The sequence below is a fragment of the Periplaneta americana genome, chromosome 6 (assembly GCF_040183065.1).
Source record: "Periplaneta americana isolate PAMFEO1 chromosome 6, P.americana_PAMFEO1_priV1, whole genome shotgun sequence".
NCBI classification, from domain to species: domain Eukaryota; kingdom Metazoa; phylum Arthropoda; class Insecta; order Blattodea; family Blattidae; genus Periplaneta; species Periplaneta americana.
In genome coordinates, this window is record NC_091122.1 from 14,077,614 (window position 1) to 14,101,304 (window position 23,691).

The window sequence follows — 23,691 nt, forward strand, 5'->3', positions numbered from 1 at the left end:
TGACGGTTAACAGCAACAATGATGATGATGATGGTTGACAGAGATGACAATGACAGTTGATAGCAACGATAATAATGACAGTTAACAGCAACAATGATGATGATGGTTGACAGAGATGATAATGACAGTTGACAGAAACGATAATAATGACAGTTAACAGCAACAATGATGATGATGGTTGACAGAGATGACAATGACAGTTGATAGCAACGATAATAATGACAGTTAACAGCAACAATGATGATGATGGTTGACAGAGATGATAATGACAGTTGTCAGCAACGATAATAATGACAGTTAACAGCAATAATGATGATGATGGTTGACAGAGATGACAATGACAGTTGACAGCAACGATAATAATGACGGTTAACAGCAACAATGATGATGATGGTTGACAGAGATGATAATGACAGTTGACAGCAACGATGATAATGACAGTTAACAGCAACAATGATGATGATGGTTGACAGAGATGATAATGACAGTTGACAGCAACGATAATGACAGTTAACAGCAACAATGATGATGATGATGGTTGACAGAGATGATAATGACAGTTGACAGCAACGATAATAATGACAGTTAACAGCAATAATGATGATGATGGTTGACAGAGATGACAATGACAGTTGACAGCAACGATAATAATGACGGTTAACAGCAACAATGATGATGATGGTTGACAGAGATGATAATGACAGTTGACAGCAACGATAATAATGACAGTTAACAGCAATAATGATGATGATGGTTGACAGAGATGATAATGACAGTTGACAGCAACGATGATAATGACAGTTAACAACAACAATGATGATGATGGTTGACAGAGATGATAATGACAGTTGACAGCAACGATAATAATGACAGTTAACAGCAACAATGATGATGATGGTTGACAGAGATGATAATGACAGTTGACAGCAACGATAATAATGACAGTTAACAGCAACAATGATGATGATGGTTGACAGAGATGACAATGACAGTTGATAGCAACGATAATAATGAAAGTTAACAGCAACAATGATGATGATAGTTGACAGCGAGTTGGTTTCAGGTTTTAATGTTGAATATAGAAGATGTGGTTTTGCATTAATTTTTTTAGCTGAATATGCCAGTATTTTATTTATGAGAATATTATTTTGTATTATTTTTTTGGGTAGTGATATTAATTCTATATTTTTTTTATTTTAGGCTTTCCTTTCTTTCTTTTATATTTATTTAACAATTATGATGATGAAAATTTGTTTTTAATTTAAGAGGAAGAAGGTGTGTTTTAGTGGAACATGTTGAATGAAATGTATGGATCAAGAAGATGGTCATAGAGTAATGAATCTTTACTTACGCAAGAACTCCCTCGTTTTTGAACACTTTAACAGCGCAGTCTAATGTATTCTTGTATTTCTTGGCTTCCAAACCCTGAAATAAACAAACACCATTAACAGTTAAATACGCAAATACATTACATTTTAATGACTGGATACTTTAGTCACATTCAAAATAATCTTACACTGGTGACTGGAGAATTTGTGTTATAAACGAAAAGTTAGTAAAGCAACTTAACATACAAACTCATAGAACTTAAGTAACCTTATACATCCATATTCATGATCAACTGGAAGACTGTGTTACTGAGCAGTAGGATCACCAATGGAAGAACAGCACAATACTAATGTTTCTGACTGTGCATAGCAGACCAAAGTGTAAAACATTGTTACATAACTTTATTTTGACACAGTTTTTCTCGTGTTACAGTAAATTTGGCAAATATGTTACAAGTTTCAAGATACAGAGAGAAAGCAAATGTACAAGTGTGGAGAAAAACAAAATCCAAACATCTCGTGCAAAGTTCCCTCAGAAACATTCTGGTTTTGTCAACACTAAACTCTAACAGCAACAGAAATATATAGAGACACGGTAAACTGTTTACATACTTGAAAGTGGAAACCTATATCAACAAGAAAGCAAACATGATATTATGTAAAAATGCAGATCTCCAAGTGATTTCGAACATTAGAGTATACTGGCATACTCGTATATCACGTTTACATTATATCAATTTTTGCCACAGCAATGTTCTTCATACGAGGAAAGTGAAGTCAAGACAAAAAAAATAAATAAAATAGGCACAGGAATAAATACACAAACACGGAAACAATCAACGAAATTCTTTTTTATTCAAAAACTTCTAACACTGTAATTTCCCTCTTCTTCACAAAATTCGGAGGAAAAAATCGAGGAGGAAGGAAAATACGCCAGAACTAGAAAATATCAAGAATAATCTGCTCATAAATAACATCATATAATTCTGTACTAATCAAGTTAAGTTGAAGAGAAAAGGAGTGACAAATTTTGGTTAAGTAAGAGGGAGAAATTAAGGGAAGAAAATTATGCGAGTAAATATGGTAAGAATGATTTTGCATCGCCATACTTTGTTTTATATTCTATTTTATTTTATATTTTATACTATTCGAAACACAAACACCAAAATTCGGTGATTCCAAAAATGGGACCTCTCCTTGTCAGTCATTTTCAGCTTAAAGTGTATGTACCAATAAGTACAGCATATTGGGTTTTTGGAATTATTTACTGAAATAAATTTAGTGAAACTGGTTAAGCTGCTGTAAGGCCTGTAACACACTTGAAGAGTTTTCACTAGCTAGAAATGTGTTGCAAGAAAATTCAAAGATTAATAACATGGATTCAAATGGACGTCCACACACTGGAAGAGATTCTAGTTCGAGGAAAAAACCTCGTGCGAGTTTCTCGTTGGAATCGGTAGCTCAGCGAATTTTCTCGACACATTTATCAAAGATGTTTGACATTTATGCTCTTTATGACGATTGAATGTAGAAAAAGATATCACAGGTGGCGATGAATTGTATTGTTTTTATTTGAAAATGAGGAAAGATGGCTAATAATTGCAGTCAGAAACTTATCGAACTTGTACGATATCACCCATAGGCCTATTTATATGATACACGGGATGAAAACTATAAAAACATGAAACTTAAAGAAGAAATATGGAGACAAATATTAGATTATATATCTGAAAATAAATAGGGCTATATTTTATTTTGATGAGATTTAATAGTATTAATTAAACATTTGAAATAATGTATGTACAGTATATGTCTTAACAGTTTACATAATTTTAATCGAACATAGCAAAGAATCCTCTATCGTATCATGAATGGCAAAAAACTCAGGTCCATTCAACTTGAAATAACGCTAAACGTATCATCATTCAAATCAAAACCAGTGTCCAAAACTCGCCCTTATTTTCGTACGATACAATGTGATTTTCAGATATTTCTGGCTTTAATTTTAGACCTACTTCTTCTTTTCATTAACAAAATATGTTCATGTAACTCCATTTCCTCATCATCTGAATACTCAGATTCAACATAGCGTTCGTACATAATTTGTAAAGTAGGCCACCTATTTACAGGCTATATATTTAAGTACGACAATATACGTAAATACATAAGCTATATTCCTCCCCCCCCCCCCCGAGTCATTACTATAATCACAAAAATGCTTTCTGCATGAAGGCAGTGCATAGACGATCATAGCGAGGTGTGATCTGCGATAGCGAGAACTTGCCAAGTGAGTGGAGGAAGGCTCTTCGCCTCTTTCTCGCAACACATTTCTCGCTAGTGAAAACTCTTCAAGTGTGTTACGGGCCTAAGAATGCAGTACACTCCACGCTAGGAGGTAAATGTGTTCCATTTGAAGAGAGCAAAGGATTCCTACTTATACAGGAAATAAAGAAGACCTTTCAATCATACCTGCATCCTCGTCTTGACAACATCAATTGGTGTGTTGCCAAATACCGAACAGGCACCAGCAAAAGCACCGAAGGCTCCAGTAATAATAGTAGGAACAGGTTTCGTGGGATCTCCACCCCTGTACCAGTCTTTACACGTCTCCATTACAAAGAAACGAATGGCTTGATTGCTACCTTGCTTCAATATTGTAGCCGTCACACCTTTGTAGAGACCACCAAAACCTGTGAAGCAATTAAAGTGGTGAAAATTTCACTCACATCCTTACACATTTCATGCAGCAACTGTTAAAAAATTAGATTCGCAAAAATCTTGTCAAACAAAATATGTGCATTACATAACAGACAAATTATTTTATGCTCGACCATGCCGAAATGTAGTAATTATACACCTGGTAGCAGCCCTTTAATGCACCTCATCAAAGTACACCTATTCATTAAAGTTAAAGTGTTCCACCAATCAGAAAATACCATTGTAGCAATATCAAAGCACAAGTATCGATTATTCTCAGATATGCAATCGAAAGACAACTAGCGAAACTTCACGGAGGCTGGAAATCCAATACTGTCGCAGAAGGTTATGTTCTGTTACCATAATAATTAGCGTTAATTGTAAATAATATTCAAATAAATTCAATTTGTCATCTCGTTTTTCAATGTCTAAATCAATTTCAAGGTTATATCAAGATTAAAGTTTATTTTACTCTCTAGATTATATCAAAGTCAATGTCGACATTTGTTTCTCGGAAAAAAATCAATACAGTACTTTCGCGTCTGCGCACATCTCACAATTTACGAGGTATTGCACAAGGTCAGTTCCGCTCCTCAGTCAGATAAGAATAACATGAATACTTATGAATAATTTCAAGTTAGAAATATGGTCGAGCATAAAAAGTCGTATGAAACTTTACTATAATGGTAATTAAGATGCTCGTATGAAAATTATGAAACTTGCTTGCGCTCGTTTCATAAACATACTCGCGTCTTAATTACTACCATTATAGGCTCGTTCCAAAATGGACTATTATATAACACTGAATTAACACATACCATATCTTAGGCTGCTAATTTCATATCAACTTATTAATAAATTATACTCAAACTAAAAACTTTGAAAATACAGATATAACCTACACATTGTCATTCAGAATTATTATTTCTTACAGTATAAGAAAGTCAAGAAGATAACAAAATAACTGGAAACAATTTCAAGCAAATTCCCATTCTGTTTTAATTCCATTCCAAGCGTTTCATATTAACCCAGTAGAAATTACCAAATTTTACATCCACACAACTGCACACATTTTCCTCCACATAATAAACATGAATAAAATCAGTTCAATAATTTGCAGAAGAAAAATTATTACACATGTATACACGCACACACTGATTTTATTTCTGAATATAAAAACTGAAGAAAAATATTACTTTTACAGACAGAAACAAGAACTAATAGAGGTTTGTGTTTCAGTGCAAAATAATTAACTCATAAACATACATCCAAGACACTTCAAGAAATGTGTTAGTAACATTAATTTTTAATGATCTGTAAAGAGATTAATAGAAAACCAAAACATGTTACCATGTAATGTTATATCACAGTCTACTATATACAGTCGCGAAGCTCAATATGTAGTAAAAATGCAAACATGGGTAGTTGCCCACCACTAGGATCGCTACTATAGCCTCATCATCGCAGATCTCTCTCCTAGCAGACGACAAAATATGTTACACTTTCGTTGTCGTGTTCTTTTGGAAAAATTAACACCTTCCTTCCATTATTGAAATATTAAATGCATAAAGTTAATGAAGTATATTAAATTCTACCATAAACTCGAACATACCTGCAAGAAATAAGTAATATAATGTTTGTTTGTGCAAAACGAACTGAAATTTACTATAATAGCTTGACTCATTCAAGATTATAGCGATTATTAACTATGAAACCAATAAATATTAATTTGCATTTCCCTTTACAACAATAATAATGGAAATATGTATTAATGGAGTAACTTACGCGTACCGGTACTTGTTGTGTAGGCTTACGTAGTTAACAAAGTGGGATGAGGTTAATCAATAATAATCACACCAGTATTAGAAATAAAACGTGATCAATAAATTTTATTGTAACAGACTTTTTCTACGTCTCTAGTAAAGCAACAAATAAAAATAACAACAAAATTAACAGCTATAATTAAAAACATATCCTTTGAAAAAAATAGGCCTAAGCAATAATAATCCCACCAGAATTGAAAATAAAAACGTGATCAATAAATTTCATTAAAACAAACTTAATTTTTCTACGTCTTTAGTCAAATAACACATAAAAATAATAACAAAATTAATAGCTACAATTAAAAATATATCCTCTGAAAAAAAAAGTAGACCTAACCTTTATTTCTCTGGAAATTTAGCAGCCTAAGTGACAGAACTTTAACCGGTATCTAATGGCCTTTCGGTTAGACTGAAACATTTCAATGTGAAATTTAAGGATATAATGTATTCTAACAGTCACAAAGAACTTCAAAATTAGAGAGTTTTGTTTCTGCACAGCATTCTTGTGGAAACCCAGGAACCTTTCTGAATCTTTCGGAAATCGGACAAAGGATAACTCTGGCCTCTTTCTCTTACTGTTGCTACAATTTATAGCACTACAAACGTCTCCTCTTTGTCCCATATTATTATTCCAATTATTATATTTTAGCCATTAACATTTTCATTATAACCAATAACGAACATTTCACAAGCATCAATGTGAAATACGCAACGAGCTAGCACTCGATAAAAATACGACACAGTCCAAAGTCGACCATGAACAGTCTATTGTTTCTAGTTGCTAACCGCTTGGAGCGCTTTATCACGAGATTTGCAAAAAAACACCTCAAGCTTCGCGACTGTATATAGTAGACTGTGGTTATATGTTGTAATAAAGTCCTTATAAATATACACACACAATGTTATTTTGGCTTTAGAAACAAAAAAAATCTGCTGTTTAATAATCAATCAATAGTACATTTAATCCATAATGTCCATGGCTAGCAAACATGCGCAACTAAGAGATCTGAATTCATGTAGCAAACTTACATGAAGGTGTGAAAGGTAAAGAAGGTGCTGATCACTTTGTAAAGAGCGTGCAGGCACCTTTTCCATAGGCCCTGAACTCTGGACTAACTCAGAGCCATTTTAAGAAGGAAGTCAAGACTCTGACAGGAAAAAGAAAATATCTTGTACTGGGAAAATGTTCCTGGGCAAAGACAAGCGAAAAATTTCGTAACCTTTTCGCAGAAAAAAAAATAATAAGTATCTTAAACTTACTATCAAAAGTAAGGAACATTTACAGATAATTATATTTACTGGAAAAAATGGAACTCTCTGCATCATAATCCACAGTTAATTCCCGATTTACCACGAAAATCGTCTGTAGCTGCATTTAGATTGGCAACAGGCCATGACCGTTTGGCCAAGCATCTGCATAGAATTGGAATATATCAGTCCCCTAACTGCCCATTGTGCAACTCAAACCAAGAAATGGATTCGGAACACCTCAAAATCTGTGCTTCAGTGGCTGACCATGATAATATCTTTGAAAAATATTGGAGTGCAAGAGGTCAAATGACTTTATTGTCAAACGCCTGGCATTAGAAAACAACAACAACATATTTACTGGTCATAGCTCTCTAAAGTACCACCTTAAAAACAAAAATAAGACTAAGGATGATATCTATCGACTGTGTCTAATTAGAAAAAAAGACAGCAAACACAAAAAGCTCATGTAATCTAGAAAATACATTTTTAATGCCAGAGAATATTAAAATAGCAACTCTTAGGATAGTTTTCAGTTTCTATAAAAAAAAAAAATGCATTTTACTTAGAAAACTCAAAGCAGGATATGCCACAAAACTTTTCTAGGATGTCAAAACTAGAGGCAAACCAAAGCCTACATTTATATGCCTTTATATTCCATTCCATTTCGTAATTAGCAAGGTTAGGGAGGTAAGTACAGTTTAACACCTTCAAAAAATTGATTTTTGAAAATAATTATTGAAATGTGCACCAACATTACCAATATTTAAGTTTATTTTGGTAAAACAATTACTTCAATATCTGCAAGATGCTGCATAAAGTACTACATTGTATATTTCCGGTATATCTTTAACACACTTTTCCTGCTAACTAAACTTTAAAATGTGACTTCAGACAGTTGACTAAAAAACACTTTTCACAGGAGCTCTTGGAGCTAACCTCTGTCAAACCATGTCAGACAGAGACTGTCGGACAATATCAAAATTTAAATTTACGAGGGGGATCCAGGAAATAATGACAGTTCGCGCATACCCGCCGCGCAGATGACTCCCCTTCCTTGTTTGAAGGTCAACTGGCTTCCTTAACAAGTGTTCTCATAATGTTGTGAGTACTGGTTGCAACAAGTCGCCATTGTGCATTTTGTGTTACTTCAAAATGAACGACGTGATTGATAATCCCGCAGACTGTGAGGTGAGGAGTGTGATTCGAGTTTTGAATGCCCGACATTTGAAACCTGCAGAAATTTACCGGCAATTGAAAGAAGTGTATGGTGATACTGTAATGAATGAAAGAAATGTGAGAAAATGGTGCGAAATGTTCAACAATGGGTGAACAAATGTCCACGATGAAACTCGACCCGGACGCCCATCACTCATCACAGAAGACCTGAAGACTAAAGTGAACGACAGAATCTTGCAAGACAGGCGCACATCACTCGACGAATTGCTGAAAGACTTTCTGGGTGGTACGCATTTTGGAAGTGATGAAGAGTTGAAGAAGACAGTGAACACCTGGCGGCAGAGGAGTATAACACGGGAATTCTAAAGCTAGTGAACAGATACGACAAGTGTTTAAATGTAGGTGGTGATTATGTAGAGAAGTAAAGGAAGCTTCAGTTATGTAACAGACTTTGTTTTTTCAAATAAATATATTTTTTTTAATTATTACAACAAAACGGTCGTTATTTCCTGGATCCCCCTCATAGATTAAAAAATCACATTCTAATTCATGGAATTGCTTTTTGAACACCTGTCAGGTTGCGCAACTTCGGCTTAAACCATGACATATAGTAAATACTGTAACTATGCTGTTGTAAAATTGACAATTAATATGTAATGTATTTATTATTATTATTATTATTATTATTATTATTATTATTATTGTCAGTTATCACTATCATCGCTACTGTTCTCCAACCAGGAGATCAACCGTGAAAGGAATGTGCTTACTATTGCGTCATCTTTTGGAGCAAAGTAGATAGATAATATTACCGTTATAACGTCAGTTTAAAAACCATGCGCTCTCCTGCATATGTTATTTCCTATATGGAGGGATTAAAAGACTAGGAGATTAAAAGTGATCTAATTTTGTAACTAGGGTAGTATAAATATGTGTGTAACAATGTTATTGTTTGTACTGTGAGAGCGACCCAATAGAGATACGAGTACCCACGTGTGTGAGCTTATGACATCTTATGACATCAACATTCATTCACGGCATTACCCCGTTCCGTTTCATTCCGCAAAGACTTTCTCGTGGTTGAAGCACAGTACTATCTCTGTTTCTCTCCCCCCCCCCCCTTGTATTAGCCCAATGAGAGCTCTATAGTGTTCTTTTGACCCCGTTGACCCTCTATAGGGCTTTAATTTAATTTTGTATTATTTTTATCAGCGTCTGTATTTCTTTTTTGTATTTATATGTGCTATCTGGTGGGATGGAAGAGAAGGCCTTATGGCCTTAATCCTGTCAGATTAAATAAATAAATAAATACATAAATAAAATAATCATATATAATTCCAGAATTCTGGCAATCGCACCTTGCATACACACTGAAGCTGACATACATTCTTACCTTCATCTTTAACAATTAATGAGCAACCATGAACGAAGCCTTTGAATCTTGGATTCGCTGATCTTCTGTCATTGATGAATTTAACTTTAACAGTCTCCATGGGTGTGACAGCGAATATGGCCTCACACACACCGGCACCCAGACCACACAGCATTCTGTCAATGGGTCCCAGGTTACCTTTCTCATCCACAGTCACCTTCTTGAATGACTCGAATGCACCAAACCTAAAAATTCACATGCAACAATTGCCTCAACAACACAGCCAATACCAATATAATATACAGTGAAACCTGTTCAAGACGGAAGTGACATGGTCCTATTTTTTTTTTCCGTTGTGGACAGGTTTCCGTGTTATTCAGGTGTATTGCATTGTATTGTATTTATAAACATTCCATGGTATTCATACATGCTTACAGCTGGAATATGGAACAAGTCAAAAAACTTAATACTATTATAAAATCTTAATTTATAGTCACAGTCTAGATGAAATATATACAGACGAGATTTACAATATAGTCTACTAGTACAACACAAAGTTTTAGTATCAATTTCTTGAAATATTATTGAATGCCATGAATTCACCTACAGAATAGAAGGCGTGAGAAATTAGGTACTTCTTTAATTTGGCCCTAAATAATTTTATGTTTTGAGTTTCATTTTCTATATCGATAGGGAGGCTATTAAAAATTTTTACTGCCATATAACGCACTCCTTTTTGATAGCACGATAGACTTGCCGATGGAGTATGAAAGTCATTTTTTTAATGTGTATTTATGCTATGAACTGTTGAATTAGTTACAAAGTTTTCACGATTACACGCGATGAAGATTACTAATGAAAAGATATACTGACAAGCCATGGGCATTATTTGTAGTTTTTTTTTAAATAGTCCTACACGATTCCCTAGATTTGGCACCTACTATTATTCTAATTACTCTTTTTTGTAATAGAAATATACTGTTACTATCTGTGGAATTTCCCCAGAATATTATTCCAAAACTCATTACCGAGTGGAAGTATGCAAAGTATATTGTTTTTAAGGTATTGATATTTACTATCTTTTGCATAGATCTAATAGCAAAACAAGCTGAATTTAGTTTGGTGGTAATTTCTTTCATATGATTTTTCCAATTTAACACATTATCGATTTTTAAGCCAAGAAATTTGGTTGTTGTTGTTTCTAATAGGGATCTATTGTTAATTATTGCGCTAGAAATTTGCGACGTTGAATTTGGACAGGATTTAAATTGAATTATGTTAGTTTTGTTACAATTTAATACTAATTTATTGACTGAGAACCAGTCACATATTTTGAAGAGAATTTCCTCTGTTGAAGATTGGAATGTGTTGGAGTTATTGGCTGTAATTACTATACTTGTGTCATCTGCAAATAATATGGGATGACCTACATCTTTTATAAGGGGGGCAAGATCATTTATAAACACTAGAAAAAGTAGGGGACCTAATATTGATCCTTGAGGAATTCCATTATTAACAGTTCCCCATGTCGATGTAGATTTCATAGTTGTATTGATTTCAACTTTCTGTTTCCTATCTATGAGATATGAGTGAAACCATTGTTGTGCAACACCTTTAATTCCATAATAATCTAATTTATCTAGCAGCATTTTATGAAGTTAAACTGGAATATTTTATCATTTGTATAAATGAAAAACAAAATGGCATGCCGCAAACTGTAAGAATTACAAAATATTCTGTTTAACACTACTGACATCAAATCAGCTTCCTGTCACTTACCTAATTGGTGAATGATCTTGATGAAAATCTCATTTCCTATATAAATTGTATCGTAACTCACTCATTACACACAATAAAGTTTATTAATTACACTAAACTTAATATCTAACACTATAATACTGCACTGTATATCACAGCACATTATTTAATTGGACTAGGAGCCTACAAGCCTTGAATTCTGGACTATCTAATTTCTTTGCCAGTTCAAGGGTTTTCTTTGCAGAATAGATCCAGAAATTTGCACGATCTTTGAAAGGGCAAGAACAATCCACTCCCACAACAGTTCATTTATTTCTATGTAACCAGTTGTTTTCTGTTTCCTTTTATGTCACCATTATTGACCGCAAGCCACTCACTCATGATACGGCCTTTATTTTTGAAGGTGTTAAGTTACACTTGAGTTTTCCATTCATAAATTTCAACATTATTTACCATACTCTTCGTTTCTCATTTTCCTCCACAACTTTTACTTCATCAATTAATGATAGTGCAGCATTTTTACGCAACTTTTTTTTTATCACGAAGTCACTACTTGTGTTCTACCTAGCTACGACAGTATACAGGAGTGAAGAATTGAACATCTTTGAAGGGACTCGTCTGCCTAGTCAATAGGGTAATAAAATTTATGACCACCAGGCCAACACACTCTCGCACCCTCAAAAATTTTACAAAGAAAACTTGTTTTTATTTTAGTGACCTATTAGTATTTCGTACATTCCTTGAAAGCACCTACTGTTTCAAAATATAGTTTACATTAAAGTAGTGTGTCTAAAATATTATTTCCGTTTTGAACAGTAGCAGGCAGTTTCCATTTCCGTGTTGGACAGTTTCCGTTTTATTCAGGAAAAATTACACATAATACATATGAAATTCGCAGGGACCAATAAATTGTTCCGAAATAGACAGGATTCCGGATTATTCAGGTTCCGATTTGAACAGGTTTCACTGTATTACCAAAGTCTGGTATACTTAACCCCTTCAGATCTGAATTTATATTTAAAAAACAAAAATTGAAAAAAAAAAAAAAAAAAAAAAACTGATCACATAATCATTCTAGGGATCCAAAATTCCCAAATCAAGTCTTCACAGGAAATCAAAATTTGGAGACAATTTTGATTCCTGGGGCCCCGAAATTTTTAATTTTATTTTTAATCCAGGTATAGAAATGTTTCAAAAATAATATTCTCCATTGAATTTTTCAAAATATTTCAAAGTATCGAAGACATTCCAAAAAAGAAATAATGTACAATATAGTGTACACCAGGCTGAAGGGATTACGTTCTAAAAAACTAAAATTAATTTTTTTCGACCCATGTTTTAGGTTTCTTTATGATTTTAAATCTTTCATTTAGGAATTTATAGGTTTTTACGAAAAAAAAAAATTAAAATACTGAAGATATTTTTTACTATAGTGCAATACTACTAGACTTACATTAAAATATTTAACATTGTAAGTCTACAACATATCCTGATAATTCAAGCGGTGATGATGAAGTTTTTATAAACTATTTACCAATACCAATCTTCTCTAAAGTGTTGGCTAGAAGACTGGAAAAGTATGCAAAAGAGAGAACTAGGAGAATATCAGTACGGGTTTCGACGGAATAGATCAACCATATCATTATGCTTAATAAAGGAAAAGTGTGTAAAAGCTGACCTTTCTACTAACTGTTATCAACTGTATTAATAACTGTAACAATTATTAATTGTTGTTACTAGTAAATTTGAAGTAACTGTATCAATATCTACATTCACACTGATGATAAAATTTTACTGAATGACAAGGAAGATGGTTTTTAAAGATTCTCTAATATTTTAAATTACATAGCTGAACTACATGACATGAAAATTTTCCATTAAAAAGACCATGAGTATGTTGCTCTTGGTGCACCATGGGAGGCATTCTACATGGCACCAGATGATGATGATGATGACGATGACGATTATTATTATTATTATTATTATTATTATTATTATTATTATTATTATTAATTATTATTATTGGGCTATTATTAGTGAACACTGATCAATGCGTACTCGTCATGCTGTATAACTTTGAAATAATTTGAAAAAAGAAATCTGAAAACATTCAATTTTGCAAACATTTATCGCAAATCTTTGCAATGAATCTCAAATTTGCGGATTATCGCGATTTCAAAAGCATTTGGACAAAGGTCAAATATTGTTTTTGTTTCCTCTATATTTTAGGTTAGTATATATATTTTTTAAGAAATGAAAGTATACTCGAAAGAGTGGATGAAGAAAAAAAAACGCTGAAACTGATCAGTAAGAGAAAAAGGAATTGTTTGGGTCACAGGCTGAGAAGAAAGTGCCTACTGAAGGATGCACTGGAAGGAATGGTGAACGGGAGAAGAGATCGGGGCAGAAGAAGATATCAGATGATAGACAACATAAAGATATATGGATCACATGCGGAGACAAAGAGGAAGATATAAAATAAGGAAGTTTGTAGAATGGTGGGTTTGCAGTAAAAGACCTGTTCTTGGGCAGAAATTAATTAATTAATTAAGTTATTTATTTATTTATTTATTCATTTATTCATTCATTCATTTATATATTTATTTATTTATTTATTTATAGAATAAATATGGGAAATGCCTGTTATTATTCGGTTGAGAAGCTTTTGTCATCTAGTCTGCTGTCAAAAAATCTGAAAGTTAGAATTTATAAAACAGTTATATTACCGGCTGTTCTTTATGATTGTGAAACTTGGACTCTCACTCTGAGAGAGGAACATAGGTTAAGGATGTTTGAGAATAAGGTTCTTAGGAAAATATTTGGGGCTAAGAGGGATGAAGTTACAGGAGAATGGAGAAAGTTACACAACACAGAACTGCACGCAGTGTATTCTTCACCTGACATAATTAGGAACATTAAATCCAGACGTTTGAGATGGGCAGGGCATGTAGCACGTATGGACGAATCCAGAAATGCATATAGAGTGTTAGTTGGGAGGCCAGAGGGGAAAAGACCTTTGGGGAGGCCGAGACGTAGATGGGAAGATAATATTAAAATGGATTGAGAGAGGTGGGATATGATGATAGAGACTGGATTAATCTTGCTCAGGATAGAGACCAATGGCGGGCTTATGTGAGGGCGGCAATGAACCTGCAGGTTCCTTAAAAGCCAGTAAGTATTTATTTATTTGTTTGTTTGTTTGTTTGTTTGTTTATTTATTTGTTTATTTATTTATTTATTTATTTATTTATTTATTTATTTATTTATTTATGTACCCACATATGCCTCTTAACTCCCTATTGAAGGATGCACTGGAAGGAATGGTGACTGGAAGAAGAGTTCTGGGTAGAAGAAGATATCAGATGACAGACGACATTAAAGATACATGGATCATATGCGGAGAGAAAAAGGAAGGCAGATAATAGGAAAGACTGGAGAATGCTTGGTTTGCAGTGAAAGACCTGCCTTTGGGCAGAACACTATGAATGAATGAATATGCCTATTGAACCTATTCCATTTCATGGTGGTCGCTCTCTTAGTATTACATGTGGGGGTGCTCACAATCTTCAGAAGGTTCAGAACCCCTGTTCTAGCTGATAGTAGACTGCCATCCTCAGTCAGTAGATGTAAAAGATCTGGTAAAAGACGAACAGTCTTACTAATAAACCGTGTATAATTTTTATACGAGACTTATGCAGAGTTGAGGCAGAAAACGTTACTAATAAACCGTGAATAAGCTATGGACGTATAAACAGGCTGTAACTATACAATGGGAATTGCTTTGCAGTAGTTACATACACGAAACCCCTTGTTTAAGCGTTGTATATAGAGAAAAAATGGCCGCCCCTTTAACAGCTGTTCGTATCGACTGTCATTTTATGATGATGTTTACCTTGTAACCACAGAAGAACAAACCAAAGATCATAGAATTATTAGAATAATATTGCTGTAGCTTGTACTCTTTGACCAAAATGTAGTGTGGTAATCGATTAGAGCCAGTTGTACTATCGATATTTAAGATGCCACACTAGAGCGCTCTACCGGATCCAGTAGAGAACCTCAGATATTCTATTACCTTTCGTAACGAAGTAATGACGAAACTGTAACGTAGCTGTGTAACAGTTATACTGTTATACACGACGTATGTAGTGATTATTAGTAAGGAATTTACACACGACTTATAAACGAGCTACTCATTGTATAAGTATAAGACAGTTAAACGTCTGTATATAGAGTTTTTATTAGTAAGACCGGAAATGGAAGAACTACAAAGAGGTGGCAAATGAATATCATGTGTGCTTCGGGACTAGGAAATGAAGTAGCCAAACTTCGATTAGAAGAATAAGACATTTTGGTATATTCATTCTTACTTGCTATTGGAAGTGACAAATGCCCAACCCCTAGCTTGCGGAAAACTCATTCACTGCATACATCTTGTGGGATACAGAGCTCCTCTCACGAACATTGTGGAAACGAGAAAGCCGATAATATTGCAAAACAGGCAACATATCTGCAACCAAGACCTCTTCAAGTGATATCTCTATCCAGTGCTTTTGCTTCAGTAAAGTCTCATTTTACAAACCTATGGATCAACAATTGGCTCTCTTCTGACAAAAGAAAAATTTTACAGTCTGTACAAAAGAAACCAAATGACCTGGAAATGTACAAAAACTTGCCCAGACACGTTCAAACATTTTTAACAAGAGCCAGAACAGGTCACATTGTCACTCAATTGTACCTGCACCGATTTCAGATTTCTGATAATCCTACTTGTTTGTGGTGTAATAATCATGATCAAGATCTGGAACACATTCTTCTGTACTGTCCATCCATAAACCACAAAAGAAGTAAATTAAAATCATCAGTACCAGTTGCAGAAGACACAGCCCTGCAGCTGAACCTTCCGCCCGTGACTCTGAATAAAGCGATCATTCCATTCAGTTCAACTGTAAAAAACCTGGAAGTTCATTTTGAATCTAACCTCAGCCTTAAAAAGAACCTGATCCAAACTTTAGTGATGCCCCACTTCGATTATTGCGATTCTTTATTCACGAATCTGAATACTGATCTTGCCCATAGACTACAGCATGTTCACAATATCTGCGTTCGTTTCGTTTGTAACATTAGAAAATTCGATCATGTAACACCGTCACTAGAATTGTTGTCTTGGAGTCCATTAAAGAAAGAAGATTCTTCAACTCTCTCTTATTACTATTTAAAATCATCCACACCTCCACACCCTCTTACCTAGCATCTCGTTTTGTTTACCTTTCACTACCTCGAACCCGGAACATGTACCTTCTCTCTATTCCTCTGCACAGAACATCCTTCTACTCATCATCTTTCAGCATATCTATTCCACGCCTCTGGAATTCTCTCCCTCTCCCTCTCTCACCACGTCAGAGACTGTCGGACAATATCAAAATTCAAATTTAAATTAAAAAATCACACTCTAGTTCGTGGAATTGCTTGTTGAACACATGTCAGGTTGCGCAACTTCACCTTAACCCATGACATATAGTAAATATTGTAACTATGCTGTTGTAAAATTGAAAATTAATATGTAATGTACTTTTGACTCTGTTGACCCTCTATAGGGCTTTAACTTAATTTGTATCATTTTCATCAGTGTTTGTATTTCTTTTTGTATTTATATGTGCTATCTGGTAGGATGGAAGAGAAGGCCTTATGGCCTTAATCCTGTCAGATTAAATAAATTATTATTATTATTATTACCTGGGACACGCATATCAAACACACATGCAAGAAAGTATTTTCCACTCTTCACTCATTAAAAAGACTGCACCACTATCCAGCTAAATTAAAGCAGACGCTTGTACAGACTCTTATTATGCCTCATTTCGATTATTGTGACGCTTTATTCAGTGACCTCAGGGTGGATTTATCCCAGAAACTGCAACGTGTTCATAATGCGTGTGTTCGTTTCATTTGTAATGTCCGCTACTACGAACACATTTCGCCTTCTTTCGGTAAATTATTGTGGCTCAGGTTAAATGAGAGGAGAAAGTTACATCCCCTTTCTCTCTTATACCGAATTACACACCTCTACTCCCTCTTACTTATCTGTCCGATTCCACAGTCTTTCTCGGTATCATAACTTAAATACTCGGTCACAATATGATAACACGCTAGAAATACCACTGCACACATCATCTCTTTATTCTTCATCTTTCACTGTTGCTACTTCTCGTCACTGGAATTCTCTGCTGCCTGAAGTCAAGGGCTGCCGAACTTTAATTTCCTTTAAATGTAAATTAGAAAAATATCTTATGATGAGTTGCCAGACCTAACGTGTTGCAAATGTGTTCCACTGTATTTATTTTAATTTAATTTTTTTTTTGTTTCTTATTTTTATTATCTAAATCGTGTTTATTTATCACTTAACGCCAATATGTATCCCACTATGTTGTTGTTTTTTATTATTAATCTGTTTTTTGCGTACATTTTATTCAATTGTCGGTTTCTGGTTTAATTATGTAAATCCTACTTAATTGTAATCTAATACTAATATGTATACTAATGTGTTTATTTTTATTTTTACTGTGTACATTTTTCTTTTTTTTTTTATTGAATTATCGGCTTCTGTTTTTATGTGATTCGTATTTGATTCTAACAAATTAATATGTATTTCACTATGTTTATTTTTATTTTATGAGGTAAATTTTATGTAACTACCTCTTTTGATCTCATTATGTATCAGTATGTAATTACTTAATTCCGATCAAGTTTTATGTTCAACTGTGTAAGCAAGTTTTAATCCTGGTTGAGTGTAAGAGAAGGCCTTACGGCCTTAACTCTACCAGGTTAAATAAAGCCATTATTATTATTATTATTATTATTATTATTATTATTATTATTATTATTATATATTGACTACACCCCAAGTCTGGCTACTAGCAACAGGCATCTATAATGAACACCGATCAAAATATTCCTAATTTCTCGTGAAAAACAACTGAATAGACTACAGTGGACTTTATGTTGTCAGCAAACACCTGGATACATTAAGAAGATTGATTGATTGAACATTGTGGGCACACTTTTGCATAATTCTCCCGATACAATGTGTGCCATTGTAACTCAGTAAACACAATGAGCAATGCAGGACCCATACCTCACAGCCGACTTGGGGATGGAGCCGTACAGCAGCACACTGAGGCCTCTGTACAGCCCGAGCACGCCATGGCGCTGCACAGTCTTCTTGCCGCAGTCCCAGATGCCGTTGTACTGCTTTGCAGAGGTGCCGGCCTTCTCGTCCAGCTGCAGCTGCGTCTTCACGTACTCCGTTGGGTACGTGATGCATATCTCGATGCCTCCAGTGATGCCACCTGGCAACACGAACATTGCAAGTAATGTTAACATCTCAGCTCTGAAGCCCTGAGTGAGGGCAGAGGGAAATGCACCAAGCAGGAAGGACCGAGTGGACAATTACTGGAGTAAGTGAAGGTACAACTGTAGTCATACCTTAAAAACAGGGACTGTAATCTACCATACAGTGGAGGCGTGTTTTAAAATAATATAGTAGTGGTCTGTCCTGTCTCCAGCCTCCCTTTCGCTACTACAGCATCACGTGATCTGCATTTGTTCCCAGCATCACAGAGTGACACAATCATTAATTGGCTTTATTAGCTCAGTCAGATCACAGCTTCTTCACAGAGACGAGACCGATTTCTTATCAATTCATCCTTCCATCCATCTAACCATTACGCAGTCTGTCCCACACGCACACACACACCAATTCGTCTGTACGTCCATTCATACACAAACCTAATCGTCTATCCGTACGTCCGTCCATCCATCCACTTTGTCAATCTGTTCGTCCGTCCATCCAGCCATCCACATTGTCCATCCCTTCGCCATTCAGCCATCCATCTTGTCCATCTGTTCGTCTATCCAGCCATTCATCTTGTCCATCCCTTCGTCCGTCCATCCAGCCATCCACCTTGTTCATCTGTTCGTCCGTCCATTCAGCCATCCATCTTGTTCATCTGTTCGTCCGTCCATCCAGCCATCCATCTTGTCCATCTGTTCGTCCGTCCATTCAGCCATCCATCTTGTTCATCTGTAAGTCCGTCCATTCAGCCATCCATCTTGTCCATCTGTTCGTCCGTCCATTCAGCCATCCATCTTGTTCATCTGTTCGTCCGTCCATTCAGCCATCCATCTTGTCCATCTGTTCGTCCGTCCATTCAGCCATCCATCTTGTTCATCTGTTCGTCCGTCCATTCAGCCATCCACCTTGTTCATCTGTTCGTCCGTCCATTCAGCCATCCATCTTGTTCATCTGTTCGTCCGTCCATTCAGCCATCCATCTTGTTCATCTGTTCGTCCGTCCATTCAGCCATTCATCTTGTCCATCTGTTCGTCCGTCCATTCAGCCATCCATCTTGTCCATCTGTTCGTCCGTCCATTCAGCCATCCATCTTGTTCATCTGTTCGTCCGTCCATTCAGCCATCCATCTTGTCCATCTGTTCGTCCGTCCATTCAGCCATCCATCTTGTTCATCTGTCCGTCCGTCCATTCAGCCATCCATCTTGTCCATCTGTTAGTCCGTCCATTCAGCCATCCATGTTGTTCATCTGTTCGTCCGTCCGTTCAGGCATCCAACTTGTTCATCTGTTCGTCCGTCCATCCAGCCATCCATCTTGTCCATCTGTTCGTCCGTCCATTCAGCCATCCATCTTGTTCATCTGTTCGTCCGTCCATTCAGCCATCCATCTTGTCCATCTGTTCGTCCGTCCATTCAGCCATCCATCTTGTCCATCTGTTCGTCCGTCCATTCAGCCATCCACCTTGTCCATCTGTTCGTCCGTCCATTCAGCCATCCATCTTGTCTATCCGTTTGTCCGTCCATCCACCTTGTCCATCTGTTCGTCCGTCCATTCAGCCATTCACCTTGTTCATCTGTTCGTCCGTCCATTCAGCCATCTACCTTGTTCATCTGTCCGTCCGTCCATCCAGCCATTCACATACCTGTCCGTCCGTCCATTCCACACACCCGACCGTCCATCAATCAATCCATCCAGCCACACCCGTCCGTCTGTCCATCTACACGTCTGTCCATCCACACGTATGTCCATCCATCCATCCATTCATCCACCCATCCCACACACCTGTCCGTCCGTCCGTCCGCCCTTCCGTCCACCAATCCACACACTGGTCCGTCCACCCCTCCATTCCAAACATCTGTCTACTTACCCATCCATCTGTTCGTCCGTCCATCCATGCACACCTACATACACTCATACACATTTATACACACATCATACATAGCCTTTATTTTTTTCCTCTTATTTTATTTATTAGTGTGTACAGATATTGGCAGTACCATTTGTTCACTGTTTAATTCAACTATGCTTCTGGCTAGCAGTAAGTGTTACACTGGTACATCACTACGATGCAGGGATTGTATGACTGATCTAAACGAGGGAGCAATGGAGAAAGTCCAAAGGAATTATAAGAATGGGAAGTGGTCATTACGTAAGTAAAGGAAAAAAACGAGAAATATACTAACGAAAAACTCAGTCAGCTAAGTAAGTCAACTCTGAACCTCTGTAATACAATTCCGGCACAACAGCCTGGCCTATTCCGTCAGTGAACAAAACAAAATTACACAAAGCCAGTCTCCCCCCCCAGTCCTTATTACGCAATTACCATCAATAACATGAACTGCTTACTGAAAAGGCGTTTTCATAAACTAGAGATGCGCATGATGTTGCTCAATGAGGGTCAGACATTCTGGCCGACTGTACCAATACCCTGAGGCCATAGGATCGTAGGTGATAGGCTACTTAAATAATGTTCCACTCGCTATTAAAGCCGCACAAGGCGAGCTATTCTTTTACGAGCAGTGCAGCCACGAACATGTCACCTCACAAGGATGACGCTGCAATAACAAACTTCATCTATAACATCCTGTCTTACGTCTATCTAGTCAGTTGCAAGCAATGAACACCAACTCACCAGTTTCTTACACAATTACCTCCACACAAGAACATTATTTATTAACTTATTTATTTGTTCACTCATTTATTTATTTAATAACTAGCCGTCCACACCTGTGGAGTAACGGTCAGCGCGTCTGGCTGCGGAACCAGGTGGCCCGGGTTCGAATCCCGGTCGGGGCAAGTTACCTGGTTGAGGTTTTTTCCGGGGGTTTCCCTCAACCTCAATACGAGCAAATGCTGGGTAACTTTCGGTGCTGGACCCCGGACTCATTTCACCGCCATTATCACCTTCATATCATTCAGACGCTAAATAACCTAGATGTTGATACAGCGTCGTAAAATAACCCAGTAAAATAAATTTAGTAACTAGCTGTACCCGTGCGCTCCCGTGTGCACCCGTTAGAAATAAATATAAAGTAATTACATAATTAAAATAAGACATTTGATCCAGGGAACATTCGTGTTTAATAGAAGGATAAATCGTTTAATAATGTAACTTAACTTAAATTGTGTTTAAATAATTACAATGCGATCATTTCGGTCCAGAGACACTCATTTGGTGCATGTTTCTTAATTGTTATTACATGCAACCATAGTTTTAATTTTAGATTTAATGTCTATACTTTATTTTACTTGCTATATGTTTCCATTGAATTATAGTAATAACTTAATTTTAACCCTTCTTTTCTACGTATTCAGTAAATGGCGTTTGGCCCACTATGGTTCTGAACCCTTCAAATAACTTAAATTATATTATATTATATTATATTATATTATATTATATTATATTATATTATATTATATTATATTATATTATATTATATTATAGCATTATGTCCATCAAGAGAAACTACACTTTCCAATGGTGAAATGATAATTAATTATACAAATCGGTTAATTCAGCTTCCGATATTACTTCATACAGACACAGAAACATTCTCTGTAGGCTATCTTTCATAGCTTTCGATTGTTGCTGTCCAAGCCCCCTTATATACGAAGTCATTTGTTTTTTATTTCATTATACGGCCTTAGATGGCAGTTATTTTAATTTTAAAACTCATTTATCACATTAAATATCAGTCCTATCAAAATTTTTCAAGGAATAAAACTTATCGCAAATCATTTTTAAAGAAACTTTTGTTATGTAACATTTTTCACAAAAATCAATAATAAGCGAGATATTTCGATTTATTTAATTCAGCCCCCCTTATAACCCCCCTTTTAAATAATGTATTTTGAATGCCATATAGCCTAAAATCTAAGTACAACGAACTTAATTTATATTCCAATTTTCATCGAAATCCGTTCATCCATTATCGCGTGAAAAGGTAACAAACATACAGACAGACAGACAGGCAGACATACAAACAAAAATTTCAAAAAAAGCGATTTCCGGTTTCAGGGCGGTTAATTATATATGTTAGGACCAATTATTTTTGGAAAATCGAAAATTACCAGAAAAATTTCGGCTACAGATTTATTATTAGTATAGATTTTTTTATTTATTTACTCATTTAATAATCTACTTATTTATTTACTCATTTATTTATTTACGGGACTGGAACCCGGGTCGCCTGCGTGAAAATTCCACAGATAGTAACAGTATATTCCTACTACAAAAAAAAGTAATTAGACTGAGAGTAGGTGCCAAATCTAGGGATCGTGTAGAACTATTTTCAAAACACTACAAATAATGACATGGCTTGTCAGTAGATCTATATTTTTTCATTAATAAACTTCCTCGTAAGTAACCATCAAAACTTTGTAACTAATTCAACAGTTCACAGCATAAATACTCGTCAAAAATGATTTTCATATTTCAACGGCAAATCTATCGTCCTATCAGAAAGGAGTGCGTTATATGACAGTTAACATTTTTAGTAGCATCCCTATGGATATAAAACATAAGATTATTTAGGACCAAATTAAAGAAGTGCCGCATTTCTTACGCCTTCTATTCTGTAGGTGAATTTATGACATTCAACATCGCTTCATGAGTATTTCTGTCTTATATGAAGTATTGATACTAACCCCTTGTGTTGTACTAGTATATTGTAAAACTCTTCTGTATATATTTCAACTAGATTCTGACTATGAATTGAGGCTTTCTAGTACTAACAAGATTTTTTTACATGTTCCATATTATAGCTCTGAATACCATGGAATGTAAATAAATACAATACAATACGAGAAGACACACTTAATTCAATTTTTCGCCTCATCTTAACACCATCATTTCACTTTGGGAACTCACTGTTAAACCTACCAAGTAGAATGAAAATGGATTGCAAAGATTCATTGCCTGGAGTTGGATAGA

General features: G+C 35.5%; 1 protein-coding gene across 2 annotated transcripts in view; it reads right to left on the reverse strand.

Annotated features, from left to right (window-relative positions):
• Nucleotides 1–23,691, reverse strand: part of LOC138701006 (putative tricarboxylate transport protein, mitochondrial) — a 65,958-nt gene that overhangs the window by 26,633 nt on the left and 15,634 nt on the right. For both annotated transcript variants that reach the window (XR_011332420.1, XM_069827486.1), the window contains exons 2-5: nucleotides 18,541–18,754; nucleotides 9,669–9,892; nucleotides 3,798–4,018; nucleotides 1,352–1,425 (exon numbers count right to left, since the gene is read on the reverse strand). Coding sequence is in view for 1 of the 2 variants with exons in the window: in XM_069827486.1 (XP_069683587.1) it covers nucleotides 1,352–1,425; nucleotides 3,798–4,018; nucleotides 9,669–9,892; nucleotides 18,541–18,754 (733 nt within the window). In the remaining variant the exon portion in view is untranslated. The remainder of the gene's footprint in view (nucleotides 1–1,351; nucleotides 1,426–3,797; nucleotides 4,019–9,668; nucleotides 9,893–18,540; nucleotides 18,755–23,691) is intronic.